At 35.1% G+C, this 17485-nt stretch overlaps 1 protein-coding gene across 6 annotated transcripts in view; it reads left to right on the top strand.

Annotated features, from left to right (window-relative positions):
• LOC110382568 (protein kinase C and casein kinase substrate in neurons protein 1) overlaps positions 1 to 17485 on the top strand; it is a 111125-nt gene that overhangs the window by 27441 nt on the left and 66199 nt on the right. Inside the window, exon 1 of one of the 6 annotated variants that reach the window (XM_049841613.2) lies at positions 15550 to 15692. The exons of 2 other annotated variants lie outside the window; for them this stretch is intronic. In XM_049841613.2, coding sequence (XP_049697570.1) covers positions 15631 to 15692 — 62 coding nt within the window. In that variant the 5' untranslated portion in view covers positions 15550 to 15630. Of the gene's footprint in view, positions 1 to 15549; positions 15693 to 15796; positions 15820 to 17485 lie in introns of those variants that run through there. 3 more of the 6 variants (XM_049841609.2, XM_049841610.2, XM_049841611.2) reach the window with 3 other exon arrangements.

Here is a 17485-nt window from a genome sequence, read left to right as displayed (position 1 = left end):
ACTCATTGAGGTCGATGGAAGTTTATTCAATAAACAGAGGAGGAAATTGTCTGATTTATATTTAGATTTTATTGTGAGTGTATTTTGGTCTCATTAACCTTTAGAAATGTTTTGGTATTTGGAAATTCGTAATCAAAATTTCAACCTGTCAAGTCAATTACCTTCGCAGCTTTAATAAAAGGTCAAAGAGCAGAAATCAAAAGTGGTTTAGAATCTCCACAAAATGGAAGTCTTAGTATTGCTAAGTTAAGCAAACGCACGTAACAGACATAAAGTAATTCAAACCCAAGCGAATCCTCTTTAACACGGATCAATAATAACTGTTATTATACAAAATGTGAACATGAAACCTGTTATTAGCAATTTTTATCAAACACGTTACGAAATAGCCTTGGAATTCTCGTGTTTCGCGACTGCGACAGTATGTTATTCAACCATATGAATAACAGATAACTGGAGCCTAGATAAAAGTTCTGAACAGAACAAAATTGACCCATTGCCCTACTCCTTTTCTCTTAAGTCTAACAATACCAGCCTGTATCGATAGCGTAATAATCGCTATTGTTCCTATTATAATCATCTTCAATGCTGATGATATCTTGTTTTGTAAATCTACCATCTTCATGTTCACTGACTGTATGGTATTGAAGGTAGTTTTCCCTTTTTTACACGAGTTATGTGATCTTATTTGATTCATTCCTACATTTCTTCCATATCTAGTCACTGATATCATCAATAATCAGATTTTTCTGACTGTGGCTTCAGAGTTCCAATTTTCATAATTGGCTGCAGCTGAATCAGCTATTTCTTTATTTCTATGACTGCATTTTCCATTATTTTTGCATAGATTTCATCCAAAGCATTAAACAGTTAAAGTTTATTCATATTTATGATACCAACTTCACCACCACCTGACTGAGCACACAAATTATTCGATATATCAATAGCATTAGAAACCAAGAGTTATCAAGCTAAATCTACCAATACTCCTATACCAGGCAGGTGCACTTTTCTTCCGAATTCCTCGCGATCGGTAAAAGCTAAGCCAAGTCTGTCACGTTAAGTACCAAACCATGAAATTCCACTTGGTGTGTACACCATTACCAGTTTTACCGCAAATATGAAAGCAGGCCCGTCAAACAGTGCTAACCATGGCTTGTTCCCATCTGCTCCACAAATTCCTTCCCAATGAAAAAACAATTCTTTAAAAATAATAAAAGCCCCCTCTCCCGAGCTCCAAAAGATTTTAAGTACAGAGATGTAATTATGATAATTTGCTGACGATACACAACATTTTGGAAGGAATTTGAAGGTATATATTTTTTTTCCTGCTACATTTTTGACCCCAGTGGAAAAACTGTATGAAATCTTTGCTAACAGAAAACAATGGGTTTGGAGTAAATGGGAATAAGCCCTAACCATGGCTTGTGAGCGAAGCCGATGGAGAAAGGTGTATAATCTCATTAGAGACCGAAGGTAATTCTTTTAAGTCATTGGGCCCTTGTTAGGACTGGTATGGTTCGTTTCATAGGCGGAGCGGTTGTAGTACTTTGATAGTTCATTTATTGATTTTTCAACATATTTTTCCACATAAAAAAGTACTTTTATTATATAATATATATATAGAGCTAGAAAAAACCGCTGCAACCATGTCACAAGTTTTATTCGGTTCTTTCGGTACTTCTATCGTTGAATAGAAGTAATAGATTGATTAATTGATCTGCTATTGGGTATCTGTCTTTATCTAAAACTCCACTTATATTTACGATTTCAATGTAAACATTTTAATAAAAAATCAATAATTAACCACCCGTGTATGGCTTGCAATCACGCAAGAATAATGAAAAGTGTTCAATCATCAAATAACTGTCATTTCGTACATGATGGATATTACCTCCCGTTCGCGTGTTGATGCAGTCGTGTATTCATGAAACGCATCAATTTATTCATCACTTTGGTTTCAGCAATATGTCAGTTAATGCATTTTCAATGAAATATGAGCGGGTTTTTTTTTACTTCTGAACAATAGGGTTAAGTTTTAAGCCGCTTTCTTTCAATAATGTGACGTGTTGATAGAAACTAAGTTACAAAAAGATTAAATAGCTACATAAAGCTAGTTTTATAACGTTCCGTCTGTTGAGGACTAGACGCTACCAAATCAGTGTAGAGAATTGTTTAAACAACCTACAACGACATTCATACATCTTGTGGGTCACTTTGGTGGAGTATGCTTCTTAAGACTATTTGCTATCAGCTGGTAAAAAAAATCGGTCGAGGGTTAACTTTGGAGAATTATTCCATTCTTTATCTACATTTTCAATTTTTGATCTTATATTTCTATTTATTTGTCTGTTCCTATTAAGATAATCCAGCTTATTACTTAAACCACAAGCCAAAACACACACAATGAGCGTAGCGTGCTCACGCGCATAACGCGCCACAAAACGCATGTGTTGACAGGTGACACTGAACTATTGTAGTTACGTCTTTACGTTCACGGATTATACTGAACTGCTTCTGTTACGGAGGCTGGTAGAAAAGGGGTACTTAATGATCATCGCATTAACGAAGGAGTTTTGAGACCTTTTGGTGGATCATCGGATTAACATTATTTAACGACTTTCGACGCCTTTTATGAATGATGTTGTTATTTATATGGTTCATGTGTAGATTGGCCCTAGTTAGTTACTTAATAGCCATCTCAGACATGGGTATGTAAATCGTTTTGGGTATTTTCATTGGCATCGATTTTTTTTTCAAGTTTTACTCCGGAAAAGCTCTCACAGGCTACATTCCGCTTGAATTATGTATAATCCGAGGAATTTCAATAATAAATTCGCTACGCCAGAAGATTACCGATTAGAGAAGTTGTTTAAAACCCGCGAAAGCTGTTCTATCGAAATATTTTAATCACATATCTTCTATAGTAGAAGTAGAATGCTATTAATTGCAGCCCATTCGCTTTGATTATAGTCAGAGCATTTAATAACCCTCCAATCTTACTACAACTACTATATATTTAGCTTAGAAATTATGTACTGAATGCAATTGCAAAGGCATATGATTATTGAGATGTCGGTCTATGTGGATTTTCATTAATTACCGTGTTATCTAGTAATGAGCTTTCTAAATTGGTTTAGTGTACACTTGGGTGCAATGGAATCGGGTTCAATGAATCTCTGAACTGCTGGTGTAATTAAATGAAATGGGTTTGTTTCGTTCAATTATAACTGTTCAAATGGCAAAGATCGTCAGTATTTGGTTGGTTTGGTGTGGAATCAGTGACAGGGAAGAATGGAAGAGGAAGACATATTGCGCCGACGCCAAATAAAATTGGGAACGGGGCAGGAGGAAGAAGATTATCAGCAAGGAGATTAGATTTGTGTCCTTCAAGTTTTAAAGGTGTGTTAAAGCTCTCCACGAATAATTGAACTTGTACAAGTTTGCATACTTGTGTATCTCCTATGTCCTATATCTTCGGAAACATCATGTTTATGCCTTGAATCAGTTCTTTTTCCTCTACAAGATCTACCGATATCGTATCACCACCCAAACACAATCTATCGTAATAGATGATTTCGGTCCGTTAAACAGACAAAGGCGCGGCTCAAAGCTAGTGAATAGTAAATATTTGATGATGCTAGCAGGTAACTGCACCTGTCGTGTTCAATGGCGCGTGGCCGCCATGTGCTCACGTATGTCTTTAAGGATTTTTGTAATGTCAGGTGCGTTTGTTGTTAGGGATAATAGGGAGGATATGTATAATTTGATCAGGTAATCATAAATTTGTCCAATTAAATGAATAGCATGTGTTATATTATCCTATTCTACTAACATTAATCATTAACTGTTTTCCCGCGGTTTGAACCACGTCGCGTTGGAACTACTTCCCGTACCCCTATAAAATATGCCTTTGAGGAGGGGATAGCTAGCTTCCCAACTGAAATAATTTTTCGAATCGGAGCCTTTAGAGTAAAAACAAACAAAAAATGTTTCATTATGTAGTAAGTATTGACAGATCTATGTGAAAGTTTAGGTTTGGATTTTTGGATGTTTGTTCCTCAATTACTCTTTAACGGTTAAACGAAGTAGACCCGGTTGAAACCACGGGCTTAAAGTACAATTTACAAGATAAATAGTTAAATATGGAATATAAACTTGAAGATCTTGTTCTCCGATAGTAAACTTATGTTAAGTATGATTGAAATTATGTTCTAAAGTTTCAGTCGCTGTTAAATGAAAATGATTAAGAGGTAACTTTACTGCGGATTTTATAGCTATTTCTAGTTTTAATTGCAATTTATTACTTTTACGACATAATTGTTATGTTGTAATCGATTCTTCGATATATGATGGGATATTTTAGTTCTGAGAAAGTAGGTACTTTCACTATTTATTTTCAATCTGAGTTGCTTTTTGGAAGATGAGATAAGATTTACCTAATGATATTTTTTTTTGCATTTTTCTTCTGGCCCTTTTATTATATTTTACAATAATTTAAGGCTTTACATAACATTTTCGTTTAAACATGTTGTAAAAGAACCTGATCACAAAACTGACACTTGTTTTATGTCCATAACCGTAGTTTCGAAAAACCCGTGGGACGGCAAGCGGTCTCATAATAAATAAATTAAAGTGCGCTCGGTGGCGTATCGTCGTAAATCGGTCGTTACGTCTCTTCCTTGAGGCAGGTCGGGACCACATTCCTGTATGGACATAGATTAACTAGCTGCAGATGAGCCATGACAGTTACGAAGTACCTCACGCCCTTTATAGGAACCGCATCAAGACCATTAATTGAATATAACTCGCTTCGATCAAGCTGAAAGTTGCCCATAAAATCCTTTCTTAAATGTGGTGACTATATTAACCTTTATAGAGGTCATAAGTATAGTCTGAAGTGGATGGCATACCGGTATTATGAGCAGAAATAGTAGAAAGGTTAAGACAAATCGGTTGTTTGTGTCCCTTTCTTGAGGCAGGTCCGGCCGCATTCCGGCGTGGGCATAGATTATGCGATCCTTAGATGTGACTGTTGGCTGTAGACGGAGAATCAGATAATATCGTAGAAAACCCCCCATTAAAGAAAAGATAATTAAAATACGATTTTTAATTATATTACATAGGCCGTATTCGCAGAAAATCTATATTAAATATCATAAAGATTACTTGATAGCGCTCAAGCAATTTCTCTACTTAACACAGCAAATACTAACAGCACAAAATAACGATGTGTTTACGCTTATATCGTTATAATTAAATCTTAATTTATCTGACACGATCCGAGGCTTTAACAACTCGTTACTGATACAGACATTTCTTAGGCATAATATAATCGTGAGCTGCGTCCTGTCTGTAATCTGCCTTGTGTTATCTATGCCGGTTCTTGCGGTTGTATAATAGTCCGAGTACGGCTTCAGTGCATTAATTAAATGGTATGGGATACCGCAATTTGTTGTACTGATACGGGTCCAGGGTCTAAAGGTCTTGTCAGTACACCTTGGTATCCGGCTTGAGGTTTGAAGATGTGCTCTTTTATGGGCGGAGATTATTTTGTGGTTACGTCCTAATCTGCGGATGGTGTAGGTGTAAGTATTGAGATATTTTTGCTGCCGTTGCCGACAAGCTTTCGAACCAACTGTCTCATTCTTGAGATGTTCCTTTAGCCCTCCGGGCCATCACGACACCGAACATAACGAAGAATGTACAACCACAACTTTTTTCAAAGTCGGTTAAAAATTGAATTGACTGAATAAATATTCGCTTCTCAACTTTCAGTCTTATCAGATTTGCCTATAAATATGTGTAGCGGTTGATAGTGTTTTTGGCAGCTGGAAATGTAACGCCAGATGCAGGCTGCCAAATGGTACCTGAATATCTGTTTAAAAAACTGACTTTTTTTGCCAAAAGTTTAGTCGTAGTATTTGATTTTAATTGCGATTTGTTATTTCATCATCAGCCTATAGCAGTCCACTGCTGGACATAGGCCTCTCCAAGTGCACGCCACTGAGATCGATTTTCGGCTGCTCGCATTTTCCTCCTTTGTTATTTATTCGGTGGATATTCGTAAAATAATAATGATGTCGCCCAAGTCCGATTTTTCACAAGCACTTATGAAGATATAATACTTCTGTGGTATCACGGGTCCAATATAGTTATCAATATTTTGTAGGTCTTAAAATTGACATAGTGACTCACTAGTTTTTACTATCCTTAAAACTCGGTTATTTATAACTTTAAATGCTAAATATAAATCCATTAGTACAACAGAGGATACTTATCCTTGTTTGTAATATCATTAACTGCATACAAACTAGCAAATAAAGATTTATGTTGTTTTGTTTACAATAATGATATCATAGATGTTGATTTGTTTACTAATCAATGTGACCTAAGTATTGTAGGTGTTGGTTATTGTGATACAATGATTCATGTTTTGAGTAAATTGTCTAATGTGTTTGTCCTTTGAAATTTATATTGGAAACTGATCTTATGTAAGAGGCGTTTGCGAACTTCCTTCAAACAGGTGCTATATGCTGAAATACCTATAATATGTGAGATGTACATAATTCTTTACGTTATTTCGATTACAGACGTATCTTATACTAGCCTTTTCCCGTAATTTCATCCGAATCCCGTGGAAACTTATTCCCTTGCTTTCCGGAACTGTTGCTTCACAACAATGGAAGAATTTTCCAAATCTATTTAATAGTTTTCGAGCCTTCCAAGGTTGAAACAATCAAAAAAATATATTTTCTTCATTATGATATTAGAATAGATTACCTATGATTGAGGTTATTTAACTTATATGTAAGAGTCTGTCCTGTTTGCTAATTCACCATAAAAATATATTATAGGTGTTACGTTTAATTTACTTAGCTGAGGCGTAACATTATTAACAGGATTAACACTCGCCGTGATTGTGTGTGCTTACCTTAATTGAATTGTCGCCGAATGTTGACGGTTTGTGAATTAATAAGAAGAAGCTATCAACATGGCTATATTGTACATGTAGAGAACTTCTTGATTCCGAGACTTGAAGTACCAACGTACACATTGGGTTAAGAAAACAAGTAGGTACTCCTAGACAAGAGCTATTATTAAAAAAATTGGAAATCTTGGTCTGTCCCTAGAGATCTGAATTGTATGCCTTAAAATACGGTGTGGCGTTATTCAATTTCATGGTCTGGTCTAGTGAGTAGTTTAGGCGACCGGCACAATTACTTTTTATAACAACTGCAGTAAGATCAATTCCTGAAGGTACAAAGTACTATCAGTTAACAATAATCTCATCTTAAGTTGTAATCTCAATAAAAAGTCAAATCAGCACCGAAATAATTAGCACAATAAATAAAATAAACCAATATTAGTTCCAGGACAAAAGCATAGTTAATTAAGCAATTAGAACAGAGTTACGCTTGACTGGAGGCACGCAAATGTTCTATCGAGTCAGACAATAAGCTGTGATAAAACGAGATTGTTAAATAAGAAGAAATTTTGATCATTTTCTTATATATAGGTACTCTTTTCCTGTGGTTGGTCCCTCATATCTGAGGATTGTGGTTGCATCTGCAGCAGATGATTTGCCTCCACCTGTACTTTTAACTTAACTTTTAAACGTCTGTTGAACACTTATCTAAAAAATGTCATATTATGACGTTCCAATAAGGTCCGTTTCGCAGCCACATTTTTTTTAGACAAGTCTTTTAAGTTTTTGTAGTAAGGCCAATATTGTCGTTACTAGATAGAAGACATCTAGATAGCCCAATCTAGCTTACCCAAACACCCAGATAAAATGCCTTTATCTTCAGACATTGGGACATCCCAATCTTGCTTACCTACCCAGATATGAAAAAACCTATAAATTTCAAGGAAAAAGTAATGGTGTTTTTCCAATAACAATACTGCGTAGGTGTGTAAAGTTCCGTTAGAGTATTTTCCGCGGGAAAATCGCGTTAGTGGACCCACATCACCGTGACGGTTCCGATCTCTAGTTGTGGACCCCAGCCTTGGGCCTGTTAATCGAATGGCCATTTTGTAAGTAATGGGTCTTAGGTGAAATGGGGTCTGGAGAAGTTTATATGTGGCGTTAGTGATTTGGCTCTCTTTTATGTTGGAAAAAAAGTTGTATTTGGAGTTCTAACTACCTATTTTTTTTAATATTTTTTGTCACATCGAGACTGTACATGGATAAAAATTATTGTTCTTCTAAAGGTTATTGAAACAAAATATTCCTTACGTCACGAACATTACAATAAAAAATAATTATGGAAAGCCATAAAGATGTTAGAGTAAATTGTGTGGTTACGTCTTCGCTAATTTAGAAGTAAATTCCTTAATAATTAACATTATTGGAATCTATGATAGATCAATGAGTTTTGCTATGTTTACGTTCTATGTTCATATTCTAATAATACATTTATAATATAATACAACCGTTTACCTACCTCTTCTATCTTATCTACTTTACATACATTGCAGTTTGTAATAAAGCAACAGCCACTTCTATTCCACTAGACTGTTACACACCATTGTGTATTATCAAAGTCGCAATCAGCATTTACTTTGTACGCTACGGGAAACGACTTTGTCAACCTAGCTGTTTCTATATCTACAACTATTTTAAGATATTCGTTAAGTATAATCTCGCTCATATTAGGTTTATTAATAGGTGCTTTATTAGGTGTATTCGTATCTAACGGATAAACTAACTAATCTTCCATTAGTACCAAATAAATAATTCATCTGATTCTGCTACTTATCCCAAATAGACCCACTTAAGCGAAAATATATTTTTCTTTATCATTATAAGTACATTCGTTGTTATTTAGGACAATAATAACACAAATAAACAGAAGCTTTTCTTAATCCTGTTTCGCCAAAAGCTATAAGTCACAACTTTGACATGTTTTTCTTTCAGCTTTCTTATCTTTCGGACACAGTTGGTCTGATCAAACATTTCACCTTTCTCTGTTTCAGTGTTGGTAACAATCAGATCCCTTTTTATCTCACTCCAGTTATTTTCTGCCACAGAAGTGGTCTTATGATTTTGAAGAGATTTTTCGTTCCTTATTTAGAGTTGCTGCGAAGGTTACAATTTCGTGGATGTATTTTTGTTGCCTCGTTATTCTGTGACCTGATTTATTTTCCTGTAGTTACATTCCAGTTTTAGAAAATTCACCTTTAAATTCAAGTTTTAAGCTTCATTACAATCTTTTGCAAAAAAAATCTGATGTCTAGACAAGCATAAAAAACTCAAGTCCCTGTCTATTACAGGCTTGTTCCTGAAGTGTCTTATCTCATATGGACACAGTGCACCCCTTTACAACCCCTTCAGTCTGGTACTGACTGTCGTCACACGGTCTAATATATTGCCACGTGGATCTGACGTTATTAATTCACTGGCCTAACCCCTTGTAAAGGCCGTGTTTAGAAATTGTAGTATTGAGTTTAATGATTTTCATGGTAAGAGGGTTTGATTCAAAGAACAACAGTCTGTATGAATGTTTATTAGTACTTATGTGTATCTATCAGAAAATCTTGTCGTATAAGTAAACCAGAACATGACGCAAAATTTCACGTACGTTTTCTGAAGAGGATAATAATATGAATGATCATTTAATTACTCACTACATCATAATATTGGCACAGACCCATTTCACGTCGTGTTCAGCTTTTGGCACACTTCGTAATAATTCCAGATATTTCACCCAAATCAATGTTCACAGCTAACACATATTACACACTTCGTTACTTACTTGGTCTTCGCCAAATTACGTCATTCCTGTTTTCATTTTCATTGCTACTATTACTGCCTCCCGTAGATATATGACCAGCTAATAACATACCTGTAACAGTTAAAACGTCTATAACTTTAATGTCTTGTTTATTGCTAGTAATTGCGTTTCTAACAGTTTTTCTTGCAACAATTCCGTTGATGACGTAATGTTTTGCAGTGATATCATCGGTAAGTCATGGCCCATCCTTGACATTGCTGGGTCGGTATTGAGATCTGCCATTGTCGGAATTCTTGAAATGTTGGCGACCTGAATGACGTAGCTATGTCCGTCTTTCGTGAACGAATTTTGGTAACTAAATGAGTGTTGATTTCCATATATTTATGAGACGTATGAGTAATGACACCCACGATTTGGGGAATCCTATTGTGATCTTGTTGGCAACATATGGATCGACTATGACTCGTTTTTGTATTTGGTCAGAATAGTTTTTGTTGTCTGTTCTGGTTTTTTAAAACGTTTTCTCATGCTTTTAAATGTTCAAGACGAGATGCTTCGAGACCAGTTTTCCAATCTTTCATCGCAACATAAATACGGTTCCCTGATAAATGTGGATACATATTTTCTGATCTGTTCAGCCCACTTCCATTTACACATGGCATTCCTATTACGAGCGGCTGATATAAACTGCAAGCGATCGTAAATCTACATTATATTACATCTAGAAGCAACAAATTACACGTCTCTAGGGATCCTTTAATAAATTACTATAAATCCATCATTTTCCTTTTACATTTTCATTTTATAAAGTGAATTGATGGAGTGAAACAAATGTGCAAACTGTGTAGTTTCAACAATAACGTCAGTCTTAATTTTATTTGTTTACGCTATGCTGACGCAATACGGTAGACCTAAAACGACAATTTATCAAAAACTCTGCCATACTTTAGTCTTTGATATTTCTGCTAAGTAATTGAGAATTGCTGCACTCCGGTATATAGCAGTTCTAGTCATAAAATATCTTGACGTTTTAATTTTCAGTTTACAAAAATCTATAAACTCTCCAGAGAGCACAGAACCACAAGTCTTGTAAACCACTTAACTACATTAAGTCTTGCGTCCTTCCCATTCCTCGTAAGTGCGAGAGAAACAACTCGAGCAGTCTGGAGAACAAAATAACAAGCAGAGGTTCCATAACGGAAAATCTCCTAAAAAAGTAGCGCGCCAAAATGCGGGTGTGCGAGGGACGAGGAACCTTACTGTTTTCGCCATACCAAAAATCCTAAAAATATTGTACCAAAAATCGCTGACAGATGTCTCAAAGAACTCAAACGCCTCGTTGGTTAACTCTTAACTGATTGTTTTGGTCATGCCCACTGTACGAATTTGACCTAGAAGAAGGCTCCTGACCTACCCGCATTATGGCATCTCCGCTAACCGTTCCTTACTCCATCATCTGTACCCATGGGAAATGGTTTTATGTGTTCTAACACATGCTGGTTGTTTATAGGTTAACTATGGTAGAATGCATAGACGTAATCGTTAGTCGTGGAGTAATGGAAAACGCCTTATATCGCGTTGACTGAACATACTACCTACTTCTCTTGGTCTATGAGCGCCTGGTAATTAAGCTTGGCTTTCGCACAAAGACTATGCGATTATCTACTTCAAACATGTTTATGGTAATTGCTAGGTGAATTGTAGTGGCTATTTACTGGGTTCTGATGTTAATTGTAACTTTTCATAAGTGGGAGATATGTCTTTTAATAAGTACGTGTACATGACAACTTGCTTACTCTGAAACTTAGCCATATTGATTATTCATTTCTTGAAAATAATATTCAGACAAGTAGCACATTGAAAATGATGTTATTACATAATGTTAGCTTGTCTTGTTTTTCTGTGTCTTTGAAATAACTGTTGATTTAAAGTTTTCTTATAATATTTCTTATTTCTTAGAATCTCGTTATTGACTTTTTAAATAAATCATATTATCACTGATCATCTGATTGTCTTAAAGTATAATTTATCACATAGTTATATCTAATTGACTTGCTCTTTTCGGAGCAAATAACTTTGTAGACGAATAATAGCTAAACTGCAAAAGTAGTTGCAAAGAATAGCCTGATAAAGTAATTGAAAAAAGGGACTCAATAAAAATAATATAGTGAGGAGGACCGTCTGACTATAACGACGCTGGAAGACATAAAGTCGACTTAGCTTAGAAAATTGTTTTAAACTAGCTAAGACTTCGGAGTACTTTTATTTCACTTGAGTTCCAAGTTTTAAAAGTTTTCTGTAATCCGAGCTTAGGGTATCAATTGTACTAGTATCTGAGGATTTATCTAGATAAAGAGAGAATCGATAGAAGTGCTCCCTTGTCGATTCATATTGATTTAACTTTCAGTAACAATACAATAGTTTGTTCATCTACTATTTCGTTCAGTTTATCAGCAACAGCTTTAACTGTATCACTTAAATTGTATCTCCATCCTAACATATTAAACTCAGTAACTCCTACTAAGCTTGTAATCTAATACGCTTGTTGAATAGCGGCATCTGTGCAAACATACGTCACCCCAGCTGCCTCAACATTATCTAATTTCCGCGTCTAAACGGACATTTGATAATAACACATCTTACCTACACATAATACTTCAATTGTATTACACTCGTTGCTTTACAACTAAATCACAATGGAGACTGTGCGAACTGTAAAACTAGAATATGTTAACACTTTCAATGAATCAGCTCCAACTTTGCAAGGTCGTTTCTCCTACAATTTTGTTGTTTTACACCAAAAACAATGCTTTACCTAATTCGTGTTAGAATAGAGTTCAGTTTGCTCTAAATTCAATTTTAATGGTTGTTCTAATTAGTTTGTGGAACTGGTCTTAAGTGTTCAGCTACCATTCGTAGTTCGTTCGTCGGAAAATCGAGTGTTTCCACAGTGTTTCGTTTGTTTGTGAAACTGTCGGTTACAATGTTTGTTTGTTTATAAAAGTGTTTACTATCAGCCGTGTTACGTTTGGGCGTTTGCCAAAATTTGTTTTTTACTTCTTTTTCATGGTTTAACTGTCATTTGCTTTCATGTTGTTTGAACTTTCTTTTGTACGTGAATTTTCTTTGTTCTTTTTCGTGGTACTTAAAAAGGCTGGCGTGGTATTCTCGTTTTGTCTTGCAGTCGGAATAATAAGAATCTGCTTGTTACTCAAAATCTTTTTCATTACGTAAGTCATGACCACATGTGTTCGAACGTTAAACATTTGATGTTAATGATTCGTGATCTGTTAATTTGAGTTTTGTTCTTTGAATCTTATAATTAATTACATTTAATTAAAACTGTACCTACGCTCGTTAGCGTTGTCTGTAGCATACCAAAAGTATTGCAATACGGCCTTATCGGCCCTGAAATATTGACAAAACAATTAATTTTCTATTTTCATGTCACTCTGTGATCGTTTTTTGAGTACTTACTTATAAGTATAATGTCATTAAGAAACTATTATTTGATCATTTGTGTATGATAATGACAACGATATTCACTTGAGTTGCAATCCAATTTCCAAGTTCAAAGTCGACATCAGTTTTAAAGAAAATTCTCACATCTGTAGGTTATTTAAGTAAACGATATAATAACATTCTAATGCGTTTATCATGATTTGTTGCAACACGTCTATATTATGTCTATGACAAGTACAATAAGTAACCTTCGACATAGAAATGTTTATTTTGTATTGTAGGACAGTTTCCTTTCCGCCCTTGTAACGGTTTTGAATGATATCTCGATTTGGCAAAGGCTTTTTTTTCCGACGTCAAAAATCATCAAATGACCCCTCCCGCTGTGGGTTAGCAGCGGTGAGGGAGTGTCAGACTCTTACTGACTAAAAACCGTCGTGTTCCGTCATAGGCCTTTTTTTCATTATTTAAAAATATACAATTGAAGACCTTAGAGAACCGGTTGATAATGAATAAAGATGTAATGATCACTACATAGTCCTTCAAAATACCATTATATGTTGCGTATGTACGATAAGTAGATTCAAAATTTTAGTTACCTATCTATGAATCCAGATGTTATCATTGGCAAAATAAATATAAAAAGTTTATGACTGAGCCACCAACTTAATTATTTCTCTGAAGACATATTAGACAGAAGCGGAAAAAAACTCAATTTCCAAGAACACATTCGACTTTCCACAGAAGACTTAAAATAATTAAAAAAGTTCTATGATTATTCTTTCATAAATAATCAACAGATCAAAAGATCATTCAAACCACGTCAATTACATAGTTATTTTTATACGTATTACCGTCCCATTATAATCATCCGCAGACTCTATATTCATTCATATATTTTTTGCTGGTTACAAAAAAAGGCTAACAAGAAACCTAGGTTTTTGCCTTTGTGCTCAAGAATCGGTATCTAATTATACTGACAATTATTGTGTCTGTGATGATGATCTTGTAGAGTTTAAGTTAGATATTATCTGCATCTGTAATTGTTGGGTCTCTGTTAACAATAAAATAGGTGTTGTGTATACGCAATCGGAACGTAAACGCGTATATCTAAATCATCACTATAAAGCAGTGGTTCTTAACCGGTGGTCCGCGGACCACTGGTGGTCCCTGGAGGCATTCCAAGTGGTCCGCGAAGCTTAGCTTAGCGACGTTGCTATACGTTATCTAACTTAATTTTTATCGACTTATAATTGCGAGCGGAGGTTTTCGCATGGCCCATTCATGAAAATGTATGTTTGGGCTACATTTTACGTAATTTTGGTTTTGAGTCTTAAAAAATAATTAAAATTTCGCGCTCGCTTCGCTCGCGTATTCAGAAACTGTATGCCCTTATTTTTGCATTTGTCAACAAACAAAAAGTTAAGTACATTTGGGCTAAATTTTACGTAATATTTGGTTTAAGTCCGATAAAATTTCGCGCTCGCTTCACTCGCGTAATCAGAAACTATATTATGGCCCTTATTTTTGCATTTATCAACAAACAAAACGTTAAGTACGTTTGGGCTAAATTTTACGTAATTTTTGTTTTAAGTCCGATAAAAATTTCGCGCTCGCTTCGCTCGCATATTCAGAAACTATATGGCCTTATTTTCACATTTGTCAACAAATAAAAAGTTAACTACGTTTGGGCTACATTTTACGTAATATTTGGTTTAAGTCCGATTAAAATTTCACGCTCGCTTCGCTCGCGCATTTGGAAACTACATAGGCAAGTTTTTCTTTATTTGCATTTGCTTACCTACACCACTGCCGACATGCGTTTAGCTTTGAGTAGAACTGACCCAAAAATTGAGTTTTTTTAAATAAATAATAAAGAAATGAGTACTAATTTAGGTAAACCGATGAGGTGGTCCCCGGCAAGACAAATTTTGTCAAAGTGGTCCCTCATGTCAAAAAGGTTAAGAACCACTGCTATAAAGGCACAATAAATAAGTAAAATACTTGGGACCAGTTTCATCCATAGTAGGTTAGTAACAATCTTGTATGTTAGTTAATGCACTTACTTTGTATACTGGACTATAACCCTTCTTACATCATTGTAATAAAGAAAAAGGTAGCTTCCCGTTCTTTAAAGGTAAAATTAAATACACAAACGAGCACTCAACCTAACAGTATAACTTAACTCTCCTGATTTCCGGCCACTTCAGTATAGGAATTCTAGCAAACCTAGAGTATTACAAATTCATAAACGATCGTCTTGCATGTTAAGTAACAATTGAAAAACTTAATAAAAACACAAAAAAAGAACATTGAAAAAAATCTAACCAATCAGCGTTGGCGTTAGTTTGTTTACCGTCGCGCGGTCTCCGAAGTCAGCCGAACAGTTCCGAATCGGACCAACCTCAGTTGCTCCACTCGTGCGCATGTCGCGATGACTAGAGTGAGGAACACACGGTGTAGGGGGAAAGTGCATCATGTTCTACAATATGTTAGGTAAGGTCACGTGCTAAAAATAATATAAACATTCAATTGTGTGTTTTGAGTGATTACCTTGTGATTTTGACTTGACAGTGAGTTCTTTGTAAATGTGAAACATGAACTGCCTTCTTGATTTTTTCAGGTAATTTTTTTTTTATTTACATCATTTTATTCTACATTATATGTATGTAATTATTTTTCCATAATTACTATTAGCAATAATGTTTGTAATGTGAGATTAGATGGTTTGCGGTAAGCACTGGATGCTGCCATCTAATCATATGAGTCAAAGAATATATTTTTCTCATGGTTATAGTTATTTTATAATTGGATTTATTATGGTGGTTATAAAAATTCTTTACCTCATAACTTTGAGTTAAAAAGCTCGTGTAAGGAATTTACTACAGTGAGCTGGTCCAAATGACCTTGAGAAATATGAATGGACAGGATATAATATAGAAGGAATTTGCTACTGTTGTTGAAAGACATTTTAAGTACGGGAGACGATAAGGCAAGGCAAAGGAATGACTTCGTTGTTCCAATTTCATGTATTACAGTTCTCTTGATCTTTTCACTAGTTTGTGATGTCCCCAATAGTTTATAAACGTCTGTTGAATGTCGCAACCTTGCACCTGACATTTTCCAACTTAAGTCATCCCAACAAAAATGCAGTCACGTCATCTAAACACAATTATCATGTTTGTCATACTACTAATTATGTTAACATGTCATGTTTATTATGTTTTTGTTACTTCTAACTCTAACATCTTATATCATAGGTGTTTTTCTTAAAGGTCAGTTACAGCCAATAAAGTTTGTGCTAAGATTTAATCGTCTTTTTACAGCCTTTGTCTGTTTTCCGGGCTATTGTTAGGATGTGTTTTGTTTAGAAGGATTTACGCTCTTTGCACTTATGGACAATTGTTCAGTCTTTGTGTAAAATGTTTTGGGGAATATCGCGTGGTTTGGGAAGACCGAAAATACCTGTATGGGTTTATCAATCAAACATAACTTATTTTGAATAGTAGTTCTATAAACTTCTGTTGTAAATGAGACATCATATCCTTTATCAACCAGGATCTAAGTTTCTTTAAGGAATTTTTGTTTAAAATTCTTCATGTGTCAAAATCTTATCATGACATATTTGGCGCACCCATTTCAAAACTATGGAATGTCATAACCGAATTATTCTAGTTTACAAACCCATCATTATTCACCTTTTCAATACCAAATATTATACACACACCTTATCATATTAAGCGTAAAGAGCACGGTAAAGCTAATTAGCATTGTGCTAAGATTTATTATCATTTAATCTCCACGGTTCATGGCTGACCTTGGACGTATGGACAAACATACGTCTTTACTACACTGCATAGATTATGTGGTTAGCTCATCATTAGGTAACGTGACTGCTTGAAGATGGCTCATGAATAATGGGTGACAAGGGACTTCTAAATTTTTTTACATCGAAATATGGATGTTCAGAGACCCGAGAGGCGCTTTAGATCTCTATCGCTTTAGATCGAGAGGCTCTGATCAATAGGGTTTCCAAGATCAGACAAAAAGGTCTCCATTTGGAAATACATCTACAGTTCATGATCTAAAAGCATCAATTTTCGCAGTATTCAATTGCATACATTCCTTCCTTTTTATGATCCTGTTCTTCATATACAGTAAGGGGAATAGGCCTTCCCCTTCAGTCATGGTTCCTATAGGCAAAACATTCCATATCCGACATGGTTTTTATACCACCGTGATTTTCCACGCGATGCTTTGTCGGTATTTCAATGAAACATTGTTCGCTT

Source organism: Helicoverpa armigera, chromosome 19, assembly GCF_030705265.1.
Source record: "Helicoverpa armigera isolate CAAS_96S chromosome 19, ASM3070526v1, whole genome shotgun sequence".
Taxonomy (NCBI): Eukaryota; Metazoa; Arthropoda; class Insecta; order Lepidoptera; family Noctuidae; genus Helicoverpa; species Helicoverpa armigera.
Note: the sequence above shows the minus strand (reverse complement) of the source record. Positions and strands in the feature narration are given on the sequence as shown.